The sequence below is a fragment of the Pyxicephalus adspersus genome, chromosome 10, assembly GCF_032062135.1.
Source record: "Pyxicephalus adspersus chromosome 10, UCB_Pads_2.0, whole genome shotgun sequence".
NCBI lineage: Eukaryota > Metazoa > Chordata > Amphibia > Anura > Pyxicephalidae > Pyxicephalus > Pyxicephalus adspersus.
In genome coordinates this window covers 37,720,696-37,747,733 of record NC_092867.1, presented here as the reverse complement: position 1 = coordinate 37,747,733, position 27,038 = coordinate 37,720,696, and the positions used below count along the sequence as shown (strand labels likewise).

General features: G+C 36.4%; 2 protein-coding genes across 2 annotated transcripts in view; one reads left to right on the top strand and one right to left on the bottom strand.

Annotated features, from left to right (window-relative positions):
• The window catches only part of CDH23 (cadherin related 23), a 190,322-nt gene that overhangs the window by 108,938 nt on the left and 54,346 nt on the right, over window positions 1-27,038 (top strand). The gene's annotated exons all lie outside the window — the stretch shown is intronic.
• VSIR (V-set immunoregulatory receptor) lies at window positions 293-25,394 on the bottom strand. Its single transcript, XM_072423980.1, has 7 exons — window positions 25,209-25,394; window positions 8,762-9,133; window positions 7,370-7,423; window positions 4,969-5,076; window positions 3,815-3,842; window positions 2,021-2,202; window positions 293-842 (listed from the first exon to the last, which is right to left on the bottom strand). Exons 1-7 carry the CDS (start codon window positions 25,294-25,296, stop codon window positions 811-813), a joined length of 864 nt encoding a protein of 287 aa, XP_072280081.1. The 5' UTR covers window positions 25,297-25,394; the 3' UTR covers window positions 293-810.

Here is a 27,038-nt window from a genome sequence, read left to right as displayed (position 1 = left end):
TTGAATGTTGAAAATGAACCAGAAATGGATCCTTCGGGCAATACCATTTTGAAGCAAACTATAAAATCCACCAAGGGTGGATCCACCAAATGGAGGGTTACTGACTGATTTGTTCCAAGAAGTGGAGGTTTAAAACAGGCAGTCAATGTAAAAACACACACACAAACATCTAGCAACTGAAGAAAATTGTTCAGGAGTAGTCCAAAATATCACCAACTTCATGCCAGAGATGTGAGCTTCCAAAATGTTATTTCTGGTAAAGAGGGCAATGCCAGCTTCAAAAAGCCAAAAGAACATTTACATGTATTTTTTTATTTTTTTTTTAAATAAAAAGGCACATTTACATTTATCTGTAGGCATTGTTTGAATAAAAATCTAATGTTTGCATGTGCAAATAATAAAAAATCAAATTTCTTGTACTCTCTATTCTATGATTGTATACTTGTCTGGGTATCAGCTTGTACAAATGCTAAAAACATTTCTCATCCCAGAGAATGATGCACTGTTGTATTCATGCATATGCCAAAAGAGTTGTGATTGACACAATCTGTTACACGAGTTGCCAGCAGGTGATATGTGCCAATAATAAACAGTGAATCAGTGTATAAATACATTTGATGACCTAAGCAAAGTCTCTGCACAGGAATGGTGTTCAGGATTTTCAGTCCAAATTTAAAATCCATTACAAAATGTTCCTTTTCCTGCACAAATGCTGCTTTGCAACAGATGGCACAGTTGTTTAGGCTTTAGATAAGTCTTCTGGATATTGCTTTAATTTTCAAAGCTTCAGCGTGATCCCTAAATCTTCATTTACACAGGATCCGGAGAATCTGGAACTGGCTCTGCACAAGTAAAACAAAGCTTAATTTTGTTCTGTAATGCTAGCCATAAACTAAAGAGAATGATTAGACATTTAGTACAATCCAACAGCCATCCTAACACACTTTAAGAACATAAGTTTGTCAAAATAATCTAAGGTTAATGAAAGATTATAAATAAAATAATTATATAGTTGGTTGACCATACTGTTTTTTCTAGATTCAAATAGAACACGTTTATTGTGGTTTATTAACTATATAGGAAACCACTGTTTAGGTAAACTATATTTTCTGGAATTGGATCTGCAAGTAAGGAAGCCCGCTCAAGAGAAATACTATTTAGGAAGATAAATAATTCAATATCAAGTTTTTAGAAACAGGATACATTTTATCAGTGAAGCTGGGTGATCCAAACCTGGAATGGATTTCTTCAAAGGTATTTGCTAGCAAATGTTTTGAATCCTGGACCAGGTCCATTACAAGTTTGCTGGATTACCCAGCTTCACTGCTGAAGTGTATCCTCTCCAGCCTTGGAGAGCTTTAATAAATCAGCCCAATGTGTACAACAAAACAAAACTACAGATGTGGCAGAGGTGGATACCTGGATTTTTCTGTGGCACTAAGAAATTGTTTATAATGCAGCAACTTTCCATATTACTGCATTAAAAATATATATTTCTCATTATTTTTGATGCTGAAATGATACATTAAGCACATTTGTATTACATAGGTATTTTATATCACAAGCAAGGAAAGTAAAAAAATTTAAGTATACATTTGGTTCTGTTATGTGTCTAATTTAAAAAGACACTAAAACTTGTGCCACAGATAATGGAAAAGTTATTTACAATTTAAAAAAGGCATATACTAACATTTTGTATGTAGAATATTCAGCAATACATAAATGAAAATACATAATGAATGAAAGGAAGTTATTTAGGACCATCTAGGATTAACTAAAGGTTAATTGTGGGTTAAATGGGAACATGCTTTATTTAAGACGAGACAAGCTTTTCATAATTAGTTCTGTGACAAAATACAAACATGAATGATGCTCCAGATTAGGATTCCAGTCTCCTATCTGAACTCATAAAAATATACGGGAAATAAAATAAATGTCTTTGATTTTTTTCTGATATTTGTACCGGAGAGTATTTTTATATGACTAAGCAGTGAAAAGAAAGTTCATTGTGGGAACTTACCAAGAGATGGGAAGAAGACATCATTTGGTCCAGGGGGGGAGAGGGGAGTGTTGGGTTCAGAAAGAAGATGGCGGCCTGAATCTGACGGCTGGCGGCTAGACATGAAAATCAGCCGTGGCCTCTGTTCTGGATTTGCATTGGGGGGATCATCAAAGACTGGATTTTCAATACCTTGCGCTTCACTGAAATAATTAATAATGAGTTTAGTATATGTTTTATCTATATCAGTAATACTTTCGTAATTTGACCTGAAATAATACTCACACAGCTAAACTATAAATGTTACATGTTTATACTTATATATGTGCTGTCAGAAGGCATTTGAAGCTTTGTGGATAAATTAGTGCACTGCAGTTAATGACCAAATGTATAATTGCTTATTAAATCTTATAAAATTATTATCAGGTGTTTTAGGATCACGATTAACACAGGGGCAAAGGTTTCCGGGCACCTGTACATGCTATTTCCAAAGAGATTTTGTAATTTTTTATTGAAAATGTGTGTCCCATTAGCCAAAAATAGCATTTGACAAGTCAGGTAATGGAGTTGGCTTGCAATTGGCTATCAATTTCACAGAAGGGTGACAGATTTGACAGTGACAGTCTCTTTGCAGGCCATACAAGTTGTCTTAAACAAAACTCATCATTCCATGTTTTTTTGTGGCACAGCCATGCTTAAACAGAAAAAGGGCTTTTGCCACAAGGTTGAAAGTGCACAATTATCCATTGCATCTCAGATATCCAAATTTGTGAAGTTTGGAGAGTACCAATCCAAGGTCAAAATGGCTCTGATCAGAGGCAGAATTGATTGGAACTATCTAATCACCATTACTCAGGAACTACAGGTTGACGCTTGTGATTTTACTGTAGAAAAGAGAAGGGACTACTTAGGGTACAGCAACAGCTTTGTCATTCCGAATGGGAAAATCAGAATAAAGTCAAAAAAGCGTATCTGCATTTTAGTTTCAGACCCATGGTTCAAAGTTCTATAGATCAATAGAATGTCTGGAAACTAGCATTGACAGAATAGGAAGTTAATAATGGTAGCAGTGGTTATGGCAGTGGCACAGGTTTTCCTTAAAACAGCCCTAATATGTTGATCTATAAATATTCAAAGATTTACACATTTTTTATGAAATTTAAAAAAAAACATGCTTTGCCATAAATAGGAAACCACAGCTACTGCCAGGAAAATTCAACCTGACTTACAAGCCCAGCCCCAAAACTGACTGACTGTTTGCAGTTATTTAACTAAATTTCTATATATATATATATATATATATATAATCTGCAATTTATTTTTAATATATGAAAATTGTTAATACTGTGTGTGTGATTAAAATTTCCAATGTTTACTTCAAAAATCCAGTGCAGGTGATTTAAAAACCAGGATATGGCTTGCCTACAGAGGCTTGTTCCATTTCACCTTAGTAAATCACCATTGTTTCAGACACTGTTATGCTTGTTTGCTATAATTTTGTCTTTATGCAATGGCCGTCCTGGGTATTCAAACCTAGCCATACCCATGGACTTATTGGTTTATAGCTATACTCATTTTAGGTCTATGGGTACCTTAATCCTGCATAAGATAAAAGACAAGTGCATGCCCTGACGTGGAGCATTTTTCACAATTCTGGTTTTAATTTTTTCAAACAGTATAGCATACATGATGAGCTGAAAAATCTATGACCAATCTAGAACTCCGGAAAGAAGTAATACTTCTCATATAAACTTTTTTTTTTAGTACTTGTGGACCAAAGCTTTAATACAGAACATTTACACAGAGAAAACGTACCTGTCCATTCTCACTAGCTCCTGTGCTCCTACAATAAAAAGAAACGGAAGTTAAGTTGCTGTTTCTAATTTTGTATGAAAAATAGTAATAATGAAAAGCGCTAAGTATACCTTTCAAAGGTTTAACACCCAGGGTACTGCTATTCATTATTTATGTTTTAGATCTAATTTGCACATTTCCCGTGAATTGTACATTCAAATTACAGCTTTTAGCATTCTTTTTTTTCTACATAGGCTAAGATTTTGACTACATCAAATACTTTTCACATGTGTCTGTAGCATACATTCCACAGCACTATTCTCTTTGGCTGGGGCCAGAGTTTAATTATTGTGCTGCCCACTACAATCATCCATCTTTGTGGCTGTACAGCTCTGTACAACAAAATCTACTTGAATAATTTTATTCTTTATGGTATAAAATGCTATTAGAACTATTCTAATCATAACATACTCCTTTATTCTAACAATAAGTAGCAACAATGGTGAGATGTCCGAGTTGCCTTTTATTTTAGGAGTAATATTGGAGTGGATAAATAAATTATTTAGGCTGTTCACTTGGCAAAGTGAATTATTACTGCAATGGTTAACCCACCTCAGTAAATGTAATAAAAATGCACTGCAAAAAAATGCCCATTTTTATGCAATGAAATATTGAAAACATTCATTTGCTTGAATGGCTTGGATTGATAATTTACTTTACAAAGAAAGCCCAAACACTTTAGTACATCAACCCCAATGTCTTTTAAACTGGCCACTGCAATAAATTCATAAAGTCAAGGCTGCTTGCTTGTGTGAATAAATACCTGGCATTGATATCACAAAAGTGATGGATGTGAATGTTCACAGTAGATGCATTCTGCTATGCAAAGCACTTTAGTCTATGGATTGTATTTACCAACGGTATGCACTTTAGCCTGGCCCTTTCTGGCTCTGCACACAGTTCTGCACACAATCAATAGACTAAGCTATTTTATTTGCTTTCCCTAGCAGAATGCATCCATTGGAAGACAGTTAAAGTTAGTGTCAGAATATTTTACTTAAATATTTTTAATAAGAATCAACCATTCATTTTTTTGTTTTTATTACCCTATTACATTACAGAGTAAATGTTATAGTATGCTGGGATATCTCATCACTTTAGAGGGTGATACTTACTTCTGGCAGTCACTGCTTTTCTTTGTTTATATACTAGTATTAGTATGAGAGGCAAGCACAGGATTCCAATAATGCAAGCCACAATGGCTACTGCAGCTGCTGTTGTTCCTACAGCCAGGGAATAAAAAGCATAGGATAAACACAAATTAACTATTCCAGTCTATCGTCACTTATTCCAATCACAATGTAATGACATACATGCTTACTACATGACTATCTTTTTAATCATGCATGCATAATCTGTTTCTGTGATTCCAAAGGTATATAAGGTAAAGTTATACTCAGTTTCATGAAAGTCTTTGCTTCAAAGCCCACCAAACACAGACAAGGTCATACAATAACCCTAATTTATCAGGCTTCAATGCCACAGATGAATCAGATGAGATGAAACACTTCGGACATTGCAATTATTATCTGGGCCCTTAAAATGTAATTTTAATTTGTTGGCCCTGATTGGCCAAACTCTAATAGCAAGGTGTACTAAACAGAGATCAAGGCATGCTAAAAAGGGCTCTCAGTCAATATTTTGGCATGCTTTATATAAAATTGCTGTTTGATGAATCGTGCTCATGGAGCTAATATATTATAAAATTATATACACCATTTATTTTGAAACTATGAATTCTGTTTATAAAGCGTTACTGACGTCCAGCATGTATTTATCACTGCCATTAAAAACCTGTAACATTCTTCACCAAAGAATGGTTACTGAAATGAATCGTTAAAGGTAAGGGAGGAGGGATAAGCAGGCTTTTAACGGCAGGTTTTTAGCAAAGTGTGTTACATTAAACATATACAAACTTTTTTTCTTCCCTAATGGTAATTGGAAGGCAGTATCATTGCTGTATAACTAGATCTCTTAGGAGTTAAAAACAAGCATGCTGCATGATTTGTTGAGTAACATATGTGATTTTAAATTCTTTTGTGTCTCGGTGTGCCAGAAAACCCAAACAAGGTACATGATAGCAAAGCTGCATGAGTATGGCTCACACCAGGAAAACTAAATATATTATTTGAAACATGTTATTAATGAGTCAAACTGGTAAAGTGCTTTAATCGTAGTTGTCCTTTTACTGCACAATTGTCATGCTTGACTAGAACATGCCTTTTTTTTTAACTTACTGAAGAGAAACTAAATAATGCTTGTTATTATCTTTTATTACAAGAACGGTAGGAAATGTTCTTGTAGAGCTTCAGTAATTAGAATACTGCATTCAACAGGAGAAGTCTGGTAACATGGAAACTTACTTGGCTTGAGAAATATACACATACACAAACATCACATGTATTTGGTGATTGTTAGCCAACAAATCAATGTTGTGATAACCACAACATAACTCCTAGATTGTAAGCTCTTTGGGGCAGGGTCCTCTCCTCCCATGTGTCACTGTCTATATCTGTCATTTGCAAATTGTATTTAATGTACAGCGCTGCCTAATAGGTTGGCACTATATAAATCCTGTTTATTATTAATAAATAATAATAACCAGGACATTACATGAAACATGTGCAGATTGAAATATGGAAGCTGCCATTGCCGATAATGTTTTAACAGTTTTATTTGGTTGGCTGTTTCCAATTGGTTTTTTTGGTCACTAATCTGAAACTCCTATCTACTTTGAGATCAATGACTTGGGGATCTGAAATCAGCATCAATTTCATTTTTAGAAGGAATGGTCAGCAATAGTAGCCTCCATATAACTTCAGAACATCATAGTAGGGTCAACAACCTTGTAGCATGATGTTAGCACAAATATTATAGTTGCATAGGCATATCCAGCAGCAGCTTACAGCGTGTACATATCCACAACATCCCTAAAATCTTAGCAATATGTCAGCAGGAATCTTCCAATTAAAATAATGTCATGGAGTTCTTTCACCATATGTAACATCTATCCAGTGTTCATTTTAAAGAATTGGCTTTACCAAAGGTACTTCTAAAAAAGTATTGGGCCATATTTTTAAAGAAGAGGTGATCTGATAACAAATTGTCACTTCTTTGTTGTCCTATTTCATAAACTCTAATCTACAGATTGATTAAAATGGTGAACTCTATATGGCAGTCTGTAAAGTGGCAATAACACTAGGCTTTATTTTTAAAGTTGGGAATCTGACAACTCCCCCCCAAACATTCCCGGGTGGAGACTCTTTCAGGTCAATTTGTTTCAATGGCAATAATAGATCCAACTCAAGGGAATGTTTGAAGGAATGTCAGATTCACTGCTAAATAGAGACATAAATGTGACAGTAGTAGTAAAAGTTCTCATAATAGTAGTGATTCCTAGTAAATTTAACTAATTTTAATTTTACTAGAAACAACACTTTTATGGCGATTTGATGAATTTAAAAACCCTGTTACTCTTTTTACTCTTTTTCCTAACAGTATGATTGTTGTACATACCATCACTGTCATTTTCAGATGTGAGAAGTGAACATGCCTTTAGATCTGGATCATCTAAAATATAAAATAAACTCAGATACATTTATCTGTACAGCACATACAAAATACAATTGTATTTATGGCTTTATGTCCATGACCACTAAACATACATCATTGCTTTAAACACAAACCCAAAAGATAATCCTTGCTTTAAGTAAACTATAAAAAAAAAAATACAGGTCAGTTACCATAAGGTGCAATTATTCACAATGTTAAAGACTTATCTGACAAAAAGACCCCTCTAGCACTGTGATCTGCCTAATCCTCTCGGGCAGCAGTGCTTCCATTTGTATGGGCTGGGGTAGGATAATAAATCTCCCACCCATGCCATGAGAATTACTTGTACAATACCTTGCTGATACTGTACATATGAAACTTAATAGTCTGTATTAAAAAAAAAAAAAACAGACAGGCTACAAGACGCATCTTGATAGAAAAAAAATTAGGAAGTTAGGAAGCAGACTTTAAATTACTGTAAATGCTATGCAAGCCATTTTTTTAATGCCCATCTGACCAACTAAGTGTCTAAAGCTTCTTCATAGAATAGATAGAGTTCATGTTAGTTTGAGATGCCTGGTTCAAAGTTACACGGTTATTTACTACCAGTTGTAAACAGTAGTTTAATTCAGGTATAGCAGGAAAGATATTGATGATATGGGACTTGCAACATAATAAGTCAGGTTAAAAAAAACTAAAACATTTTGCTTAGCAGGAGAAGCCATGCCTACATATTCCTTCCATAATGGTTATGTGGACCACAAAGAACCTATACATAAAACATTATTGACCAGAGCCACAAGTGTTTTTTTATTTATTACTTGTCCATTAAACTAGCCTTCCAAAAAACACTAATTTAGCACTAATATAAAGAATGGATTTTTAGTGTAATGTAATACTTTGGTCACTAAAGAGTAAATTTGTCTATTAGAGATCTATACATTCGTCCAAAAAAAGGGACAACCGGGGATAAAAAAAAAGAGCCACAGATATTTTTTTGCAATAGCTGGGCAGTTGCTATTTTTCACATACATTGCTGTTACAATCAGTTACAAACTGATTAAAAAATAAAAAAACATTTAAAACTGGTAAATGCATTATAGTGCAACAAAAAGATGAATTCACAAATATGATTGAAAACCTTCCAGTATCTTTCCACATAGACTTACCCTAACTACTATTCCAGACTTCCTGTTTATTGAAGGACACTACAGGAAGCCATTCATAGTCAAAGAACAATAGCTAGAAAATTTCTAAACAATGTCAAACTTCTTTTAGTGATTTAATCAAGTTTTGATTCACAGTCATTTTCTCAGGATGTGATGGGGTGTGGTTTAAAAAACAGAAAATTGTTACCTGTTTTAACCTGAAGTTCAATATAGCTGTGAGCTTCATGTATCAAATGCTTCTTGTTTGCCTCATAAAGGAAACAGCAATAGCCACCGCTGTCCAATTGTGTGATGTTAAACAAAGTTCTGTAGAACAAATTATTGGAGAAATGGGCTCCTTTGTGTCCTTTGTGATGGTTGTTCTCTGTTGTATTCTTTCCTCTATGTCTTTCCTCTCTGCAGTCTGGATTTCCGTCTTTAGTGAAAGACCAATGTATAGTTAATAGGTCATGCTGATGGGTACGGTGTCCCCTGATAGAGCATGTGAGGTTCACATCATGTCCTTCTGGGCAAATGTACTTTGAGTGCGGTGCAAAAACTGAGAATGCGTCTGTTCCACCTGTAGAAAAAGAGAGAACAAAGACCACTAAGTTTAAATATATATGATTGTTTTTTATTTAATGGACATGGTTCTGTTTTTTTTACCTTTATGGACACATTTTTAGTTTGTCTGAAATGGGAGTGTGAAGTTTAAATAGATCACTTAATGGAATCATATGCAGTAGTAATGAACATGGTAGCAGATTGATAACACAAATTCTGCTTGCTATAGCCACTGAGATAGAATATTAGATGCCAAGTTTGGAGGGTATTTTGCATCATCTACCTTTTCATCGCTTGAACAAGAGATTGAAGGGCCTGAATAGGCCCATTAGTTGTTTTTTTGGTGCTCTTTATTTGGGATCCAGGTCTGGAGTGTCCTGGAAAGAATGGGTAGTTGATTTTAATCCTTTATGTCTCTATTTTCAGTTGTTTTTTGTGCACCAATGGCTTTGTTTATAATTTATTCCCCTGTCAAATCCTCTGAAATTTGCTGGTTGTGAATTCTATAGTCATGTTTTTCTACGGGTGACCCAATAAAACAATGATGTGTTCTGCCACCTAGTGACCAATATTGTCCACAGCTGTCACAATAGGAAATGAATAGGAAAGAAACAAATTTTATGCATGAACTGAATAGGGAATAATTTAAAAATAGAGCCCCAAGTAACATACAGTCTATTTTAGGAAAGAAAAAACATCACCTGGTCCTGGGCAGCTTCTAATATATATGGATAAATCTGTTTTCATTAGCTATTTTCAGTAAGACATTGCATATCAATGAACATATAAATGAATAAAAGGATGTTACAACCATAAGGCACCTAACATCGCAGCAGTGGAAATAGAAAAAAAATAAAGGATAGAAGCTATGTGTGAAAAACAAAGTAAATCTTCAATAGCTTGTAGAACAGCCTTTTGCAGCCATAACTGAAAAAATAGTTTTCTGTATGACTTTTGGTCTATCACATCATTGTGGGGGAATTTTTGCCCACTCTTCATTGAGGTTTGCAAGTTTTTGTTGATGTATAGCTCTCCAAAGGCCCCGACCCAGCTTTCTGATGCAGTTGAGACTTGAACTTTGACTGGGCCATTCTCGACACCTCGATTCTGTTATTTTAGAGCCATTCTGTAGATTTGCTGGTGTCTTTGGAGCAGTGTCTTGTATGATGATCCAAGTTAACCCAAGCTTTAGCTGTTGCAGAGATGGTTTAACATTTGACTCTAGAATACTTTGGTACACGGAGGAGTTTGTGGTCCACTCAATGACTGCAAGGTGCCCAGGACTTGCCGCTACAAAACAAGCCTAAAGCTATACCCCTGGTCCACCTATCTTTACAGTTGGCATGGGGTTTTTGACAAATGTGGGGCTATGCATTATGACCATACATTTCCACTTTGGTCTCATCTGTCCAAAAGACATTATTTGCAAACTAAAGCTGTGCTGCCATGTTCTGTTTAGAGAAAAAAAATCTATTCCCTAACAACCCTTCTAAACTAGCCATTATTTTAAATGTGTTTCTAGCTATACGGTCATGAACTTTACAAGCTTGAGTTAGCCCATCATAAGGTAGAAATGGCAAAACCAATATAATGTTGGAATTAATGCTCGCTATACAGCAGCAGTGGGCAAAACCAATATGGCAAAACCAATATGGTGTTGGAATTACTGCTCGCTATACAGCAGCAGTTGGCAAAACCAATATGGCAAAACCATTTTGGTGTTGGAATTACTGCTCGCTATACAGCAGGTAAACTTTGTTTCCTCCTGAAATATGCACAGGAGTTCAGTCCCTGGGGATGCTGAGATACCCGGCACGTTCTGGCATCATAAAAGAAAACCGCTATCAAGCAAGTGCGCTTTTTTATTTGCGGAAGGACTTCATCCAGTGATGTTTATTTTGCCTTAGAGAACTTCATTAAGTGTCAATTTGTGTCAACAATGAGACTTGTTCAGGAGTTTATATTAGGGTTGACTCTTCTTCCTTTAACAAAACTAGAAAAACTAAACTATCATTAAAGACCTTTGCCTAACCACCTCCAATTTTGCTCCTTGAAAAAATTGCAGAGCTTTATGACCATTTTGAATGCTTCCTGCTCTTTGATAAGATGTCTGTGAATCATATAGATGTACAAAGAGATTAACATGACTTGAAACTTGAAGCTAACTACCTCGGTTCAGGTTGTACATCCTGTTTACCAGAAGCAGATGTCACAATGTTTTGATTCTGAGGTTTAGCACATACTAAGGTTTTCAGGAAAACCACAAGCTCCCGGAAGATAAATTAGTAACCAGCAGGTATGGCTACCTGTAAAGTCATGTAAAGTCAGTATCGATTTAAAAATGACACTGCATTATTTGACTTTTATTAACACATTTATTAGCTCATTATCTACAGTTCTATCAAAAAGTCAAACTAAATATTAAGGTAGTCTTGAAAGCCATCAAAAAATGGACAGAAGATAAGTTCAGATTACCTTAAGCATGTAGTCTTTTTTTTCCAAAACATGCTTTGCCAACATTGCAGTATAATGGGCATATTTAATACAATGTCTTTTTAAAGTGAACCCATAATTTAATCACAGTCCTCATATTAACTGATACTTGTCTTCTCTTTTATTCTCTGCCCATGGTGAGTTGGGGAAACCATGTGGAAGTTCCAAGTTGGACCTAGTTAGGGCTTTCCCAATGCTAAAGATTGCTACAGTGCTCTACACACCTGTTTTAGCACAGTTACCCAAGTGTGACACTATCAACACCAGCAGTGTTGGAGGAAAGCATGAGAATGACATGGCCCCTATAAAGAAAAGTAACAAATAGCGCCTCTTCAATTTTTTTAGAGAATGGATAGTATAGAAGAGAAGCTAAAGTAAATATTGGCTGCAGCAGTAGCCAACTTTAAAGTGATCATGTTAATTTGCCCTGTATGGGCAAAGCACATGTTGGCTTTAACTGTTGTTTAGCACATATAAGCTTCACCACAAACAATGCGTCAAATTGCAAAATGTATCCCAGGCAATAAAAAAATAATAATAAATAAAGGCATTGGTGTTCAAGTTAATAGTTAACTATTTTTAGAAATAATTGTGCATCTGTGATAGTAAGAAAGTATGGAAAATTAAAGTGAAACTGAAATGAAAAGCTACTTTTTTGCAAGGCTGATCTTACATTATAGTTTCTATGGTAGCAGCCAATAGATGTGCACAAGTCTCTAAATAGGAAACCGAGACATTTTAAATGGATGTGGACAATGCTTGCTAAAGTTGTTTGGAGTCCACATCACACACTCCCTTTGTACAATAGTAGTTAAATGCATGCCATTTATTTTCCTTGAAATCTGTTTGACATTCCAGTTTGCTCACACCTCCCCAAATCTTATCTTAAATCAGGATAATTTAATCCTCACGAAGGCCATTATTCTGCAAGCATTTTATACAATTTGTGTCTGCTCTGCTGACACCTAACCTCTCTGGGTTCCACAAAAGGAAAATTTAAAAGGTTTGATTCACTATCTTCAATACAAACAAGGACATGCATTTATTATAGAGTCTGTTTTACATGGTTTAAAAATGGATTTCAATCATAGACTAGGTTTGCTGATGTACTGAACCGAGTTATGTTCTTTACAGTTGACACTTCTCATCCTATATTAACTGATTGTTGGTAACATGTTTGTCATTCTTCCTGTACATAGCTAAGTGGAGAAGAACTAAATAAATACTGGACAGTAACAATAATAAATGCATACATACTCAACCTTTCAACAAACAAGTTAATGTTTCCTAATTAGAAAAATGCTAAATATTATCCACATGAAGTTATACTGCTACTTAAAATATTCTTAACCAGATTACAAAAGTTGTAGTATACAATCGTAGGTGGATTACTCCTATCCTTGTGCAAGTTAGAGAAACCACAAATGACGGAGGCATTGTAAAATATTGTCGACACACACTTCGTTATTATGATGAGCAACCTGCGTTGCACAATACTATGGTAAAACATTTACTTTATTTTTTTATGCAGTGCTGGCACTTTACTACAGTGTATTAAGATATAAAAACCAATGAACTGAAAATCTAGAACCTGTAGATACCCTTCTCTCATGCCACAAGTTTTTCACCAATTGGTTTGTAGCAGCTTTTGGGATCTGGTCAAAAGGGTGATCAACCACCATAAGTATCCAAAACCCTTATTGGCAAGAACCTGTTGCTAGTTCACTTTCACTTGGTCACTTTTGGCAGCCATTAAATCTGCATATTGGAAACACCCCACAAGACCTGCCATTTTGGAGATACTACAGCATCATGGTTTGTCAAAAACTCACAGCACCTTACTCTCAACTTATTTGTTTTGCTTCCAACAGATTGTTCACTTGCTGCCTTACATATCCCACTCCTTGACAAGTGGTAATAAAGTGTAGGCAGGACACACGTAGAGCTTGTTGGCCAATATGTTCATACAGAGGCAGCAGATATGCAGTGTGTATTGTAGTGAGCAGTGTGTGTGTGTGTAGGAGGAATTCTTAGATGGGGACACTTGGAATTCAGTGAAACAATAGCAATTTGGCAAATCAGTAAAAACTTGAAGATAACCAGGCATCACTTCTATTTTAATGTCTGTGTTCAAAATACTGATTGATATTCACCCAAGCAACACTAATAGGGAGGATCATTAGACAAAAACCCTATTTAGTATCAGCCAGAGGGACATTGCTACAGATTCACAAAACGAGTGGCAGAGCATTGCAGCTGGCAACAATTGTAGATATATTCTACAGAACTTGATTTTTCAAAGGTGGTTCCCCATTCCCCAATATTCATTGAAAGTTGGTGTAGTGTCACCTTTTATGTGTATTATGTTGTCCAGAGGAGTATTGGGCATAAGGTTAGCATAATCATTATATGGACTATACTAAGAGGTGATGTAAACTGCAATTTCTGGTTCTAAAAAAAACACTGCTTATCTTGTTGGTGTTCTGATCCTCTACCTTTATTACTTTCTAATTACTGGCCCATATTATGAACATAGATTGATATTCAGATAATTGTCCCTCGGATATTTGCATGCTAGTTTCAGATGTGTGACTGAACCAAAAAGATCAGCATTACATCCAGGCAGTTAGCATTCTTTACAATGAGTTCATCAGTGTCAGAAATCCAGCTGTGCCCTTGGTTAGGTTGATATCATCATCATTATCTAGATTTACCATATTGTAAATATATATATAAGGGTAAGCATCACCTAGTAGATTGCCTAACTACAATTAAGAAAACTTGGACAGATTTAGCCCTTAATGTGGTCATAAATAGGATGAAAGGATTTGGCGTCAATAGGACCCACATAACTATATGGACCCTGTGTGGTTCTAGGTTAACAAATATGTCCTTCCTTTAGCTCTTAGCTCTGCATATCACTCTCTTGCTGCATTTTTGTCAGATGAAGAAGTCCGAGTATTCAATTGAATCAAACTTTTCACAGTGGTCTTCTTTCTTCAGCGTTTTAACATACTCATGGCCTGGCCCTACTGCCAACAACAATTAGAAGTACACATTTATAAACAATGCAGTTCTAATCTTTGATAGACAATAGGTGCTAGTCCAAATTCAATCTCATCTCTCCCCTTTTTTAATAAATTGTAATGGACAAGAAAAGGAATAAATAGTATGTCCATAAGTGCTTCCACAAATCCCAAAAGTTGTGAAAAGGATACAATGGTGGTTATACAAACTGACCAGTGGCAGGGTCATTCTTTTGACCCCTAAAATTCCCTGAAGGTGTGTGGTAATTTAAAAAAGCCTTTGCAAATCTTCCTAGAAGTCTATTTGCCTATAGGGAAATCCTTTCACAGTTGAATCTGTTAAAATACAAAGGTGCTATACTTAAAATTATGGCTAGTCAGCACATTCTTTGCATCAATGTGACTACTAATTTTAAAGACATGTTGATGTCAACATGAATGAAATGTTTTGTGTGTTCTGGGTTTTCCTTAAGAATGCATAATATAAAAGATAACTCCAGGCAAAAAAAAAAAATAATAATAATTTTCAATCTTTAATACAATTAGAAAACACTGCATCTGTGCTAAAACTATGACCGATATTTTTTATATTCGGTATATTTAAACATACAATGCAGCAGCAGAATCTGGTGTGATATGCATTACTTTGGTTTGGATGTGTGACTTCTTTCTCATTTCCCATGCATATAGGTGTGTACTGAACAAACTGCTTTCTTACATGTAAAAAATAAATATATGAACAATTAGCAGGTCAGACAGACGAGGACCATTCCAGAGAGTCTGTGCAGCTCTAGAAAAGTTTTGGAGCCATGCATGTGATTAGGTTATCAATGAGGAAGTCATTAATAGGTTATTGGAGGAGAAAAGACAGCGGATGGGGGTGTATTTTTTCCACTAGGTCAGCAGAAAGGTAAGTGGGACAAGAAGGAAAATCCCTCAACAGCATTTAGGAGTCTTGTTAAAAACTTTTTACCCCTCCTAGTTCTCAACTTTGGCTGCAGAAAAATTGGTGGCTATGTTGTAAAATAGCAGCAACATGTATGTCGTGTATTTTTGGAGCAGTCTTAGAGAGATGTGAAAACATGTATATGTTGCACAGTAACATTTTTCACAAGGCGGTATTTTGCTTTGGTTTATATAGGCAACACAGGCAGCATTACACTAATTAGGAATGCTGAAGGTAGTGAGTTAAGTATTTTGTAATCCCTATTTTTTTTTTTATTCTCCAAAATCCTCTCGCGACTAATATATCATGTGCCTGTGCTGTGTTCTCTGGGTTAACATTACAAAATGTCATACATTTCCCATGGCTTGGTTTAAATATATTTTTGGAACTTGACACTTGATCCTAGTCAACCTTCCTTTTTCCTGACTTGATGTCAAGACTCGTGATAAAATGATGGGTGGTTCCTTGAAATCCACTACTTTCTTCACAATACCACTCTAAAGGAGGTTTTAGGAATTTTGGTGGAAAAATATTAACATATAATAAAATGAGCCTTAGGCCATAGGCAATAATGAGTGCAGTAATTGCATTTGGTCTGCACACCTTAAACTTCTGATATTTCTGTAGTCCACAAATTAGACAACATTCACTTATCAATTGATGGACTGCTGGAGACAAGCTTAAGATGATCCCAAGAATGAACATTTTTTGGAAAGGCAGATGTAAATCCTAACTGAATGACATATAGCGTGCTAAAGCATGTGGAAATAAAATTTTAGTATATTTTTTTTACAACCCCTTCCTGTCTACATTTATACAGTCTACACGAGTGGCTAAACAGGATTTCTTATGGCAGGCAATGAATTGGTGTCCCATCCAGTGTTGTGGGCCAAAACTGCCATTTCTTCATTAGAAACCTGGGTGACAAATACAAATAGGAAATACTGGTAGGGTGATGTCCTCATATAACAGAATGTATCACAAATATAGAAACTTAGGATGTATATATATATATTTATGTCTCTGAGATGTTGTTTTACTTATATATAAAAGGTTTGTATTTCTTTCCTTCCAGACCTGAGACATCACAGGGCAGTCACTTTGGTGACCCGATTTCTTTGAATTTCTAATAAAAATGCATCCCTGCATTTACTGGTGTTTTCTGTTCCTGGAGCTCAGTTTTTAAGGAGATAGCTTAAAAATATTTCTGAATTACCTAATGTGACCCTGTGCTACATAATGACAAAATGTTATTTACCAACAATGCAGTCTTTAATGGTAGAACTGGAGTTTAGTACTATGGATAAGTGTTTTCTTATTAGTTTCTCCTGTTATACATAGGGGGCATTTAACACTAAAGTACAGCTCAAACCTCTTCCATGTATCAGTATATTGCTCTGAAGAGGTACATCCGCTACTTGAAACTTCTCTTTATGCAGATTTAACTTGACAGATTTAAGCCAGTTTAAATGAAATAGGCATTCAGTCCGGAATTCAATAGTTGTAATATTTTGGGGTCACTGCTAATCAAAGCTCATTCACAGCTAACTATAATAGAATATGGGTAATTGCCATCATCTAAAAGTGCTACTAGAATTTTAGATTTTTTTTTTCTGATTTCATACATGAAGACAATATAATCTGTATGTAATTCTTTTTAAAAAAAAAGAAAGGTCTTTATTTATAAACAGGAAATCTGACATTCCCTCAAACATTCACTGGTGGTAATCAATTACTGCCATTTAAACACATGGACCTAGAAGATTCCCAGGAGGGTATGTCTCATTGATTACTTTTTACCAGACCAATCCAAATACAGTAACAATTTACGTAGAGGAAATGGGACACAAGGATGCCTCTTTCTAGAAATGACACACTTGACTGGTTTTCATCAGAAAGATCACACAACCGTGAGAGTTCAGGTTAAGTGGGGGGACTTCACCCCCCAAAATCTAATACCATAAAGCAAACACTGGTGCTCCTAAGTTTTACATCTCTGTCTCTGCAATTTGATTATTTAGCCAGGATCACATTGCGCTTCTATTTAATATAGTTAGGAAGTAATAAAAATGCATTTACAATGTAACTGCGGATGATTAAGTGCATTCTTTATAAACTTAAGGTCCTTGACATTTTTTTTTAAAGACAATCAAGTGAAACAAATCTTTTTACGTGTGCCTCATGTGCTTTGTTAATATGTACATAATATATTACATTAGGCCAATTTACGTAAGTAGTATGACTTTGCAATCAGTATTTGACCTTTGTGGTCTATATTATTAAAATACTGATTTGGGGAGCAGTGGTCTATAAATATTCTTTTCCAAATCACATCAAAGTTTCCTTCCAGTGTACATTTTCTATAAATAATAAAAGCACATACATGGGAAGCCATTCATTGTAAATCAGCTACATAATCCAAGGGGCAGCAAAAAAAAAAGTTAAATGTCTTACAGTTTGTTTTTCTAAAGCAGCTACAGTCTAAATAGAACATCCTGTGTCCTGCCAGCAGCTAAAGAGTTGGTTCCCCTTTATCTGTGAAGAAGCAGGAATCTCATTGCAGAGGTCCAACACATCCCTTACTGACTGTCTGTTGCCCTCAAATTGTGGAGTTTGTGAGCCAACTGCAAAGCTCCTGAACATGGCATTGTCACAACATTGGCATCAATTGCTAAGGGTGCTGGCTTAACACTGCCAGATAATAAAATTAACACAAATATTTGTGTGAATTTGTTTTTGTATCAGTGATCTGTAATTTCCTGGACTACAAAACCCAAAGTTATAGAAGGAGGGTCAGCACTAAAATCAGCTAGGCTCTGCTGTTCCGCACATGGGCTAACAAGTATTTACCTGACAGGAGGAGAAAGCAATGTGACACATCATCATTTTGTGGGGGCTCACTGACTGTCTGGTAAGTTGGGCGTGTGTTCTTCACTAAGACATGCTGACACACTGTGGAGTCTGCAGTAAAGAAACAAAGATCCAGGTATGCTGCCTGACAGTGGAAAGCCAATCATAAGATTGGCTCCACAGGATTGATAAAGCCTTTGACTGGTAAAACATTTCCTTACAGATATTTATATTTATGCTACTGGTCAGAAAATTGTCTACAATCATTATGGTGGTATTAGGTTAGATGAAAATTGCCATATGTATAAATCAATTGCCCCTTTGCTTTGCATTCATAACTAATCATCCATGCCATACAAATCCATTAACCATGTCATGCAGGGGTCAAGTACAGGAAGCTGGCAGGAAGAAATAGCTGACTTGTACCAGCCAATGATTCCCTTGTCCCACTTATCACAGGTGATTAAGGGGTAATTAGTGGTTAGCTGATGTTTAAGGGGTTATAAGTGCGAGCTCAATGATCGCCAGCGTAAAAAAAAATGGTAATGTTGGGGAGGCTTACTGACCACCATTGTGAGAGGGATGTTGCTTTGGGGGCTCATGAAATATATTATGTTACGAAGGAGAAGTGGGGGCACTGACCACCAATGAATGGTCCCCTGCAACATTAGAAAGTTTTCCTGACGGTCATCTAATAGTGCCTAGTGTGCAATTTAGTTTTTTTAGGTGACAAGTATATTAGCTACCAATCATTCTGACAAGCAGAACATTAGTAATAATAAGTACAAATAATACACATCAGGGCAATATGCAAATGGAAATATTTAACATGCAATTTTAAAGAAGATGAATGTAGTGTTTCTTTTTACCTGACATATGAAGAATCAAATATAGCCATTTACTTGCAGAAAATACAGCTCTCCTGCTCATACTTTTGTTAAAAGAAAGTTTTGCATTTGAATAGACATATTGTAATGTTTAAATAAACTGAAAAAGAGAAATGAAGCATTACCTACCTTGTGCCGAGTTGTACCAGCTTACTGAATACATTTATGACAGGAGGGAAATGAATGTTTATTTCCCACTCAGATTTACTTAATTGAATGCTGGAACATGTAAGAGTCAATTATTTCCTATGCTAACTACATCCTTTCCAAGAGGTAATATTCTTAACAGAACGGCTTGAGTGGGTTTCCTTATCTTTCTTGTAAAACTGCCAATATCCAGTTGAGCGGAAAATGTGTATAAACAAACTGAAATTCTTATCTTCAAATGGGTCATACTTTCACATGGCGACCAATTACATCTTCCAAACAGACTTATAATTCAAAACATAGACACATAGATATGTGATAGTATTAGGGAGTGAAGCATACCTGTCACAACTTAGAGGTCCAAAGAGTAGGCACAGGATGATGTTGGACACAACTGCAGCCTTGGAAGCTATGAACATTATTAAGGTGAAGAGGATATGTGGATGTAAACAGGTAATTCAAAGTGCCTACTCTGTAGATTGGTGGAGGTTAGAAAACATCAAATGAAAGCTGTAGTGATCCATATGTTTGAAAGAACCAGCCCCTTACTAGTCATCAGAGGTACATGGGGTCACTTAACCTCGGCCAAAATTAAGAGGCCATCCCACAGAGCTCCTGCTTTGTTGGCTAAAAGGATTCTGCAGCATATGGGTTTAACTTCCTTTTGAAGATTATTCCTTCAAAAGGAAAACTTTCTTTATTAAAAGACTGGGATCTGAGCTACTATTTTCTGGCCCATGGACCTTATATTAGTTCCAATAAATAGGTTCAGATTCACATAATTTAGTATGTGAGACTAGAGTCGAGGCATGTCTCCTTTTATCACATTCTTCTGGCATCAGTGTTTCACTTTACAACAGATTTCCATAAAAATGTTTTCATGTAAAAAAAGAATGTCCCTTGGTTTGGACAACAAAAAAAGCACAGGGTGTGAAAACACAAGACAATGTTTGATTAGCCATAGTCAAAAGATGTACTTAAAATAATTGTATAGTGATTTTGTAAATATTTTATTGTTGTATGAATTATAGTATAAAAAGTAATACAGGAGGTTTCTATAGTTTTTACTTACATATTCAACATGATATAAAATTATGCTGCCTTCTATCAGACCAGCAGGTGGCACTTTAGTCGCCTTTTCACATGTGAAGCACTTTCGCTCTCAGCTGTGCTGAAAGGAGTCAATTTCCTTAATCTGAACTCAAAAACAAAAATGGAATATATTGTAGGCTACCAACTAATTGATAAGATTGTAGCATTAGTTTGTATCCCTTTTTTTATCTCAATACCATAGGAGTAAAGTTCTGTATTTAACAAAGCAACAGCTTTACAGAACACTGCAAGGTGCCCAGGCCAGCACTGGATGTCTGGCAAAATCATTTTTTTTAATATTGTTTGATGAACGTATTTAACAATGTTAACAAAATGTTTTTAGTGCCATAAGTACCAAATAAGAGAAAAGTTTATGGTTCAGATTACATGCACTTTAATTTGGTGTAAGTTAGGAAAGGCTGGATGGCTCTGCCAGTCCAATAGACATTTTGTAGGCAAGTAAGAAATACCAGTTTTCTATAAACATGTCCATTATACTGAAACTCTTCAGTTCCCAGCAGCTGTTTATATGCATTTAGAACTTATCAGAATGGTGGAATCTATCAGTAGATGGAGCAAAAAATGTCTCTTCACAAAGATTAACTTATTTGTCCAGCCCCTTCATGGGTGACATGTTTGTATAAAGATGTCCATTACCATCATGAGAGATAGAAGGAATGTCTCTGTCATTAACCAGTAACGCAAAAGTGCCTGACAGATTCATATATTGGGAGGATATGAGCAGTGCTACAGCAGCACATCTGCCTTCTCTGGGTCAAATCCCTTTTATGCTGTGACACCCAATCCTTCATAACTGCACTGCCTTTTAGGTTAGATCAGCTATGCTCAACAAGGGCTCCTCCAGAGGTTGCTAGGGGGTCCTCAAACTATTGCAGATTGACCTCCCCTAGATGATGTCATCATAGTTCTGGGGCTAACACCACTTGGTAGAGTCAACTGTATGGCTACGATGAGGATTTATATTGTTAATATAGCCACCACTTTTAGAGAAGAGGGGGTTTCTTTTCACTGGGCACCAATTTAGGAACCCCCCCCCCCATAAATTGTTTTACCAGGAGTTACCCAAGACCTTCTTAGGGGCAAAAAGGTTGAGAAAGGCTGGTTTAGATGAACACATGTGAAAATGATCTGCGGTGAAGTATAGTTTTAGACTGACCTTGTAAATAACTGTCATGCTAATGGCTGGCCTCTAACTTTACTACTCAACAATCATTATTGGGTATTTGATTCTGCAAGGGCTGAAGTAAACAGGAGACCCGCCTTAAGTATCCATAACTACCTGACTACCTCTACCTGGAATAAGTATTAAGGATTTAGATTTTGTATAGAGTCTTCTGACTGAAAGCTTTATAAGTATAACGTTACAAACCTAAACTGTAAAAAAAAGTATTAAAATGATAGCTCAGAGCTTGAGATTGATAAAAGACTGTCCGGACTAGACATTGAAAAAAAACAAACCTGGAAAAAGCAGTGTGTGCTGTTATTTAGTTGTTTTCTCTCCCTGTCAGTGAAAACAGCAACAATCTTAGCTTATTGTTTTCTTTCAAATAATCGTGAAAGCAGACATTTTTGCTGAGGGAAAGCATATGCTCATTAAAAAAAAAATCAACTAATCTCCAGGAAGTAAGGTTAAACTATTATAACATCTGAATTGTGATTTTTCAGGTCACTGGTTCTTTTTAAAACTTCTCATTCAATGTAACATTTATAGTGCTTTCCTTATGGTTTCACTTCGGGGCAGCTTGTAGCAAAGCCTTACAACACTGGTCAAAGGTTTGTGTATAAAAGAAATAGGTCTATATATAAAATTGTATAGAAAATAGAAGTAAGTCTTCGACATTAAGTTTGTTTTAATGGTGCTGGGAGATAATTCTTTCTTTAACAATAATATCATCAGCCTCAACTACAACATTCTGACACATATCCAGCTTACATTATTTATACAGTACTTTATATGAATGTACAGAATGGTTTTCAGATGAAAACAAAAGGCGACAATCTATATAAACACTAATCAAGATACTTGGAGTGGTTGCTTTGGAAGCCATGAATAGTTGCTATGGGCAGAAGCTGTATTTCTCCTCTCTTACAGTTGTATAACTCATATACTCTAATGCCCCTACTGAGGCCAGACACAAATGGAAAATCTGTGGGGCAACAGAAGGATCTATCCATCTTAAAAAAAAAAAGTTTTCACTGGCAGCAACTCCCAACAGTCTGAATGATATACGCTCAGTAAAAGGATGGTTCCCCTTTATTATGGGCAACGTAATATAGGGGGTGCTGAGAAGTTCCTGGCCTTGCCCCCTTCCAGATGAAATAGAAGAACGCGTGTGGAGCATATGAAAGCCTAATATCTTAGTATGTAATTGTGCAAATATCAGGTCTTTGCGATTCTTAAAACTGTTTGTTCTTTTAGTGGGAAGCTGTGATGGCAAAGGCACAAGCAAGTTCACGTCGTTGGAGTTACGGGCCGTCATTAAGTTTTTGTCACAAACACTGGGGGAGAAGTGTCCTTCCTACAGCACTGTTAAAACTTGGATATCTGGTTTCAAGACTGGGCATTTCACCATTGAAGATGAGCCCCGCAGTGGGCGCCCCCCAACCTGCGATGCTGTCCATGAGCTGATTATTGAGGACCGGCGGATATTATTATTATTATTATTATTATTAAACAGGATTTATATAGCGCCAACATATTACGCAGCGCTGTACATTAAATAGGGATATCCGCAAAAAAGATAGCCCAGATACTTGATGTCATGGGAGCGTGTTGGGTTTGTTATCACCACTATCCTAGACATGCGCAAGCTTTCAGCGAAGTGGGTGCCGAAATGTTTGAACAGTGATCAGAAGAAGGAACGAGTTGAAGCATCCAAAGCCATTTTGGCACATTTTGAAGCTGCACAGGACTTTTTGGCTAGGTTAGTGAGTTAGGATGAAACCTGGAACCACATCTATGATCCTGAAATCAAGGAACAGTCAAAGGAATGGCGCCACAGCGGGTCCCCGCAGCCGAAGTTCTGAACTCAGAAATCGGCCAAAAAAGTCATGGTGTCCGTTTTCTGGGACAAAGGCGGTATTCTATTGGTGGACTACCTACCTCCGGGCCCTAGTATCACTGGACAGTATTATGCTAACCTCCTGGACCAGCTGAAGGAGGCAATTAGGATGAAACGCCATGGACAATGCACCTGTGCACACGTCCCAAAGTTGTGGCTGCCAAATTGAACACCCTGGGTTTCCAATTGGTCCTACCATCCCCCCTAATTCCCTGACCTGACTCCTTCAGACTATTATCTGTTCCTGAATTTGAAGAAACACCGGAAGGGGCAACGTTTGGGGACATTTTGACGTCAAGATGTTTGCGGCCCAACCAAAGACCTTTTTCTTCTTCTTCCCGTGATTAGGTTAATAAAACACTCCTTATACCAATGCAACATCTCTTCGATAAGAGTCCAAACTTGTAATTGGTAACACTACTTTCCATACCATTCAATATTAATGCATTGCTACCCTATGAGGTCTTTTTTTGATGGTGATAACCACCAAATATTCTCTGGTAGAGAATAATACGCTGCAATTGCAAACACATGAAAACTAGATTCACCAGATAATGTTTGGTGAATGTCACATTTACTGCTTTATGATTAGGCCCCTATTTGTCTTCACAAAAACAATGGATTTAAAATGTTGACCAAAATACACTGAGTAAAAAAAAAAAAAAAAAAAAAAGTATGTAAATACTCATATAGTCAGGAAAAAAGATAATACATTGCACAAAAAAAGTTTGACGTCCATCAGCTTCATGTTTGTATATCTGCTGTCCAAAAAACCATCATTTGCTATCATCACCCAAACATTATTGCAATTCATACATATTATTAGTGTTCTATGCGGATAAATATCAGGAAATGAGGGATTATATGAAGGGTAAGACTGATTTGCTTCCTGGGGCCCCAGACTCTTACAAAAAAGTTCAGCATTTATTGTTCGTCCTAGTAATTTTAACTTCATCTTGTCCATCTTTGTACACTGACCCTATATGTATGATCCAATTAAACCGGGGTGGGGGCATGAATTACAAAGAAGCTAGGGGCACAGGACAATCAGTTCACTACTGAAGACTTCAAAGTCTCTTATCAGTATCACAAAATGCATGCCATTCAGTGCAATACAGAATAAACACAACAGGACAACTATAGCTATTTTTAAAAGACAGAATTAAAAAATACGGCTAAAAATAAAATCTTGGTAAATGGAACCCTAGAACTGTGTGCAATGAAACACACCCATGCTTGAGGTTTTGTGCCAGGGAAGGCCAGTCTGCTGAAACACAACAAGCTGCCCAGAGGGAGGTCATTATTCTAAAATGACCAATGTGAGGGTCATAAGGTCATGTTCCTAATTACTTTATCCTGCAATAATGATGTTCTCATATTTATAGGGCATGACAAGCAGCCCAGCTAAGGATATGACATGATCAGAACTTTAATCAGCTACTTAATACATTCTATAGCAGAGTTCAGCTGTCCAGGTGCCCCCATGCCTCCCTATAATAGACTTGGACAGAAGCTGCCAGGGGATCTGTAAAGTGGCAGAACTGGGACAGAGCTGTGTTTGTCTTACCTTGGTACAGTGCCAGGCAGAGGAAGAGTGTGATCCAACATTTCCATCCACTGCAGGTGGGACCCTGAGACCTCCTGGAGAAATCCATCTTTGCCAAAACTGCGAGCAGACTGCAAGGCTTTTCATGCCTGTTGCAGCACTTCTAATGAGGTGACACACAGCATTGCGAGTTAACCAACACAGGAAATTTCAGAGCCTGCACAGCTCTGAGGATATCCATTACCAGGCATAGGGAACAGCGCCCCCCAGAGGAACTGCACATCCTACAGATTCAATCACAAGAAACACTGAAAGATGTTTAGTGAAATATCTGTGGTTTACAGATGATAGAAATATTTTAGTGTGTTATTTATTTATTTTTATAATATACTTATTTACCTGCTACAGCTGCACATTGGATACAATTTATAAACATTGTTTAATGTTGTTATTGTGTGCAAATGCCTGTGTTGATAGGGTTACATTGTTTTTTAATGTTTTTTTTTTATTCAAATCCAACAGCCCTGATTTGGAGGGATTGTCCCTTTTCCTAGATCCCTTTGTTTGTCATTTCCTGTCTGACATTTCCATAAAAAAAGAAGTTGTTTAGATGATAAAAAGTGCACTTTTTACCTACTTTACTATTATGAAAATGGTGGTATTTACCAGCATATTTTGTCTACAGTGTGTCCCTCTCCTCTGTCCCCAAAAGTTTAAAAGTATGTAAAACTGGGGGAATTTGATTTTTTTCCTCCTGAATTTAAAGGACTTTGTTGCAATGTGCACGAAGGACAAACCAACAGGTTTACTTAACTCAGGAGCATATACTTACCTTTCTTCCCTTCCAGCCTCCAGGAGCAAAATGAAAGCCATGAGCTGTAGGAGTGAGAGCTTTGGATACCCCGTGACTATGAAAATGGTCTCAGTTAATCAAGTGTGTGACATGCTCCTACATACCTGGATTTACCTGGTATTTCCATCAGAAACAAAGGATGGGTCAACAGGATATAGAGAGCTAAAAGTATAAATGTATTGCTCTAAATAGACTGCATTTTTGTAGTATACAGAGAAGGGAGGGTTAAAGCCCCTGTTAGGTCATTGTTTTGCTGTGTCAATCCAGCTGGGGAGATTTCCATTGACTTCCTATTTTAGAAACACAACAGGAAGTAAAAGGAAATCCCCCCAAACTGAATACAAAGCCCATCTGAGGCAAATTTTACCAGAACATTTGTCTCTATTAGAAATTTTAATGGCACCTCTTGCTGAAACCACATTTCTTGCTGATAATCGGCACGTGTATGGGTATATTGAGGAAGGGGTTGTAAAGCGGGTAGTTAACACAAGAGAGGAATTGATGAAGAAGCTTTTTGTGTCCTGGCAGGAGCCCAGAATACAAATGAAGCTTTCCTTCTGTTAGTAGGCTCAGTCTATCAGACAAGATGCTCTTTTTAAAGGAAATCCCTTTATCCAGCAGCCATTAACATAATTTCCACTAGTGAAATACAAGATCTACAACTGTGTTGAATTTCAATAAGTAAATACATGGATGTAATAGTCACCCTTGTTATAATGCATGTAGTCACCTACTGTCTTCATGAATCCTTCCCTGCCTAAGTCCACCAATTTATTCTGAAATGTATTAATTGCACTTTTAGGTGTGTTTTTTATCTTGTGCTTTGAATATGCTTATATAAGAAAACAAAAACATCTGTCCCACACTTCAGACTCTCTTTGATTTGTGTGGGTCCTAATGGCAGGTGTTAATGCACCACCTGGGACATGTAAATCCCTTTACTTAATTGCATTTTGTTAATTAAGCCAATTTTGCTACATTTGAATAGAGCCTTTCAG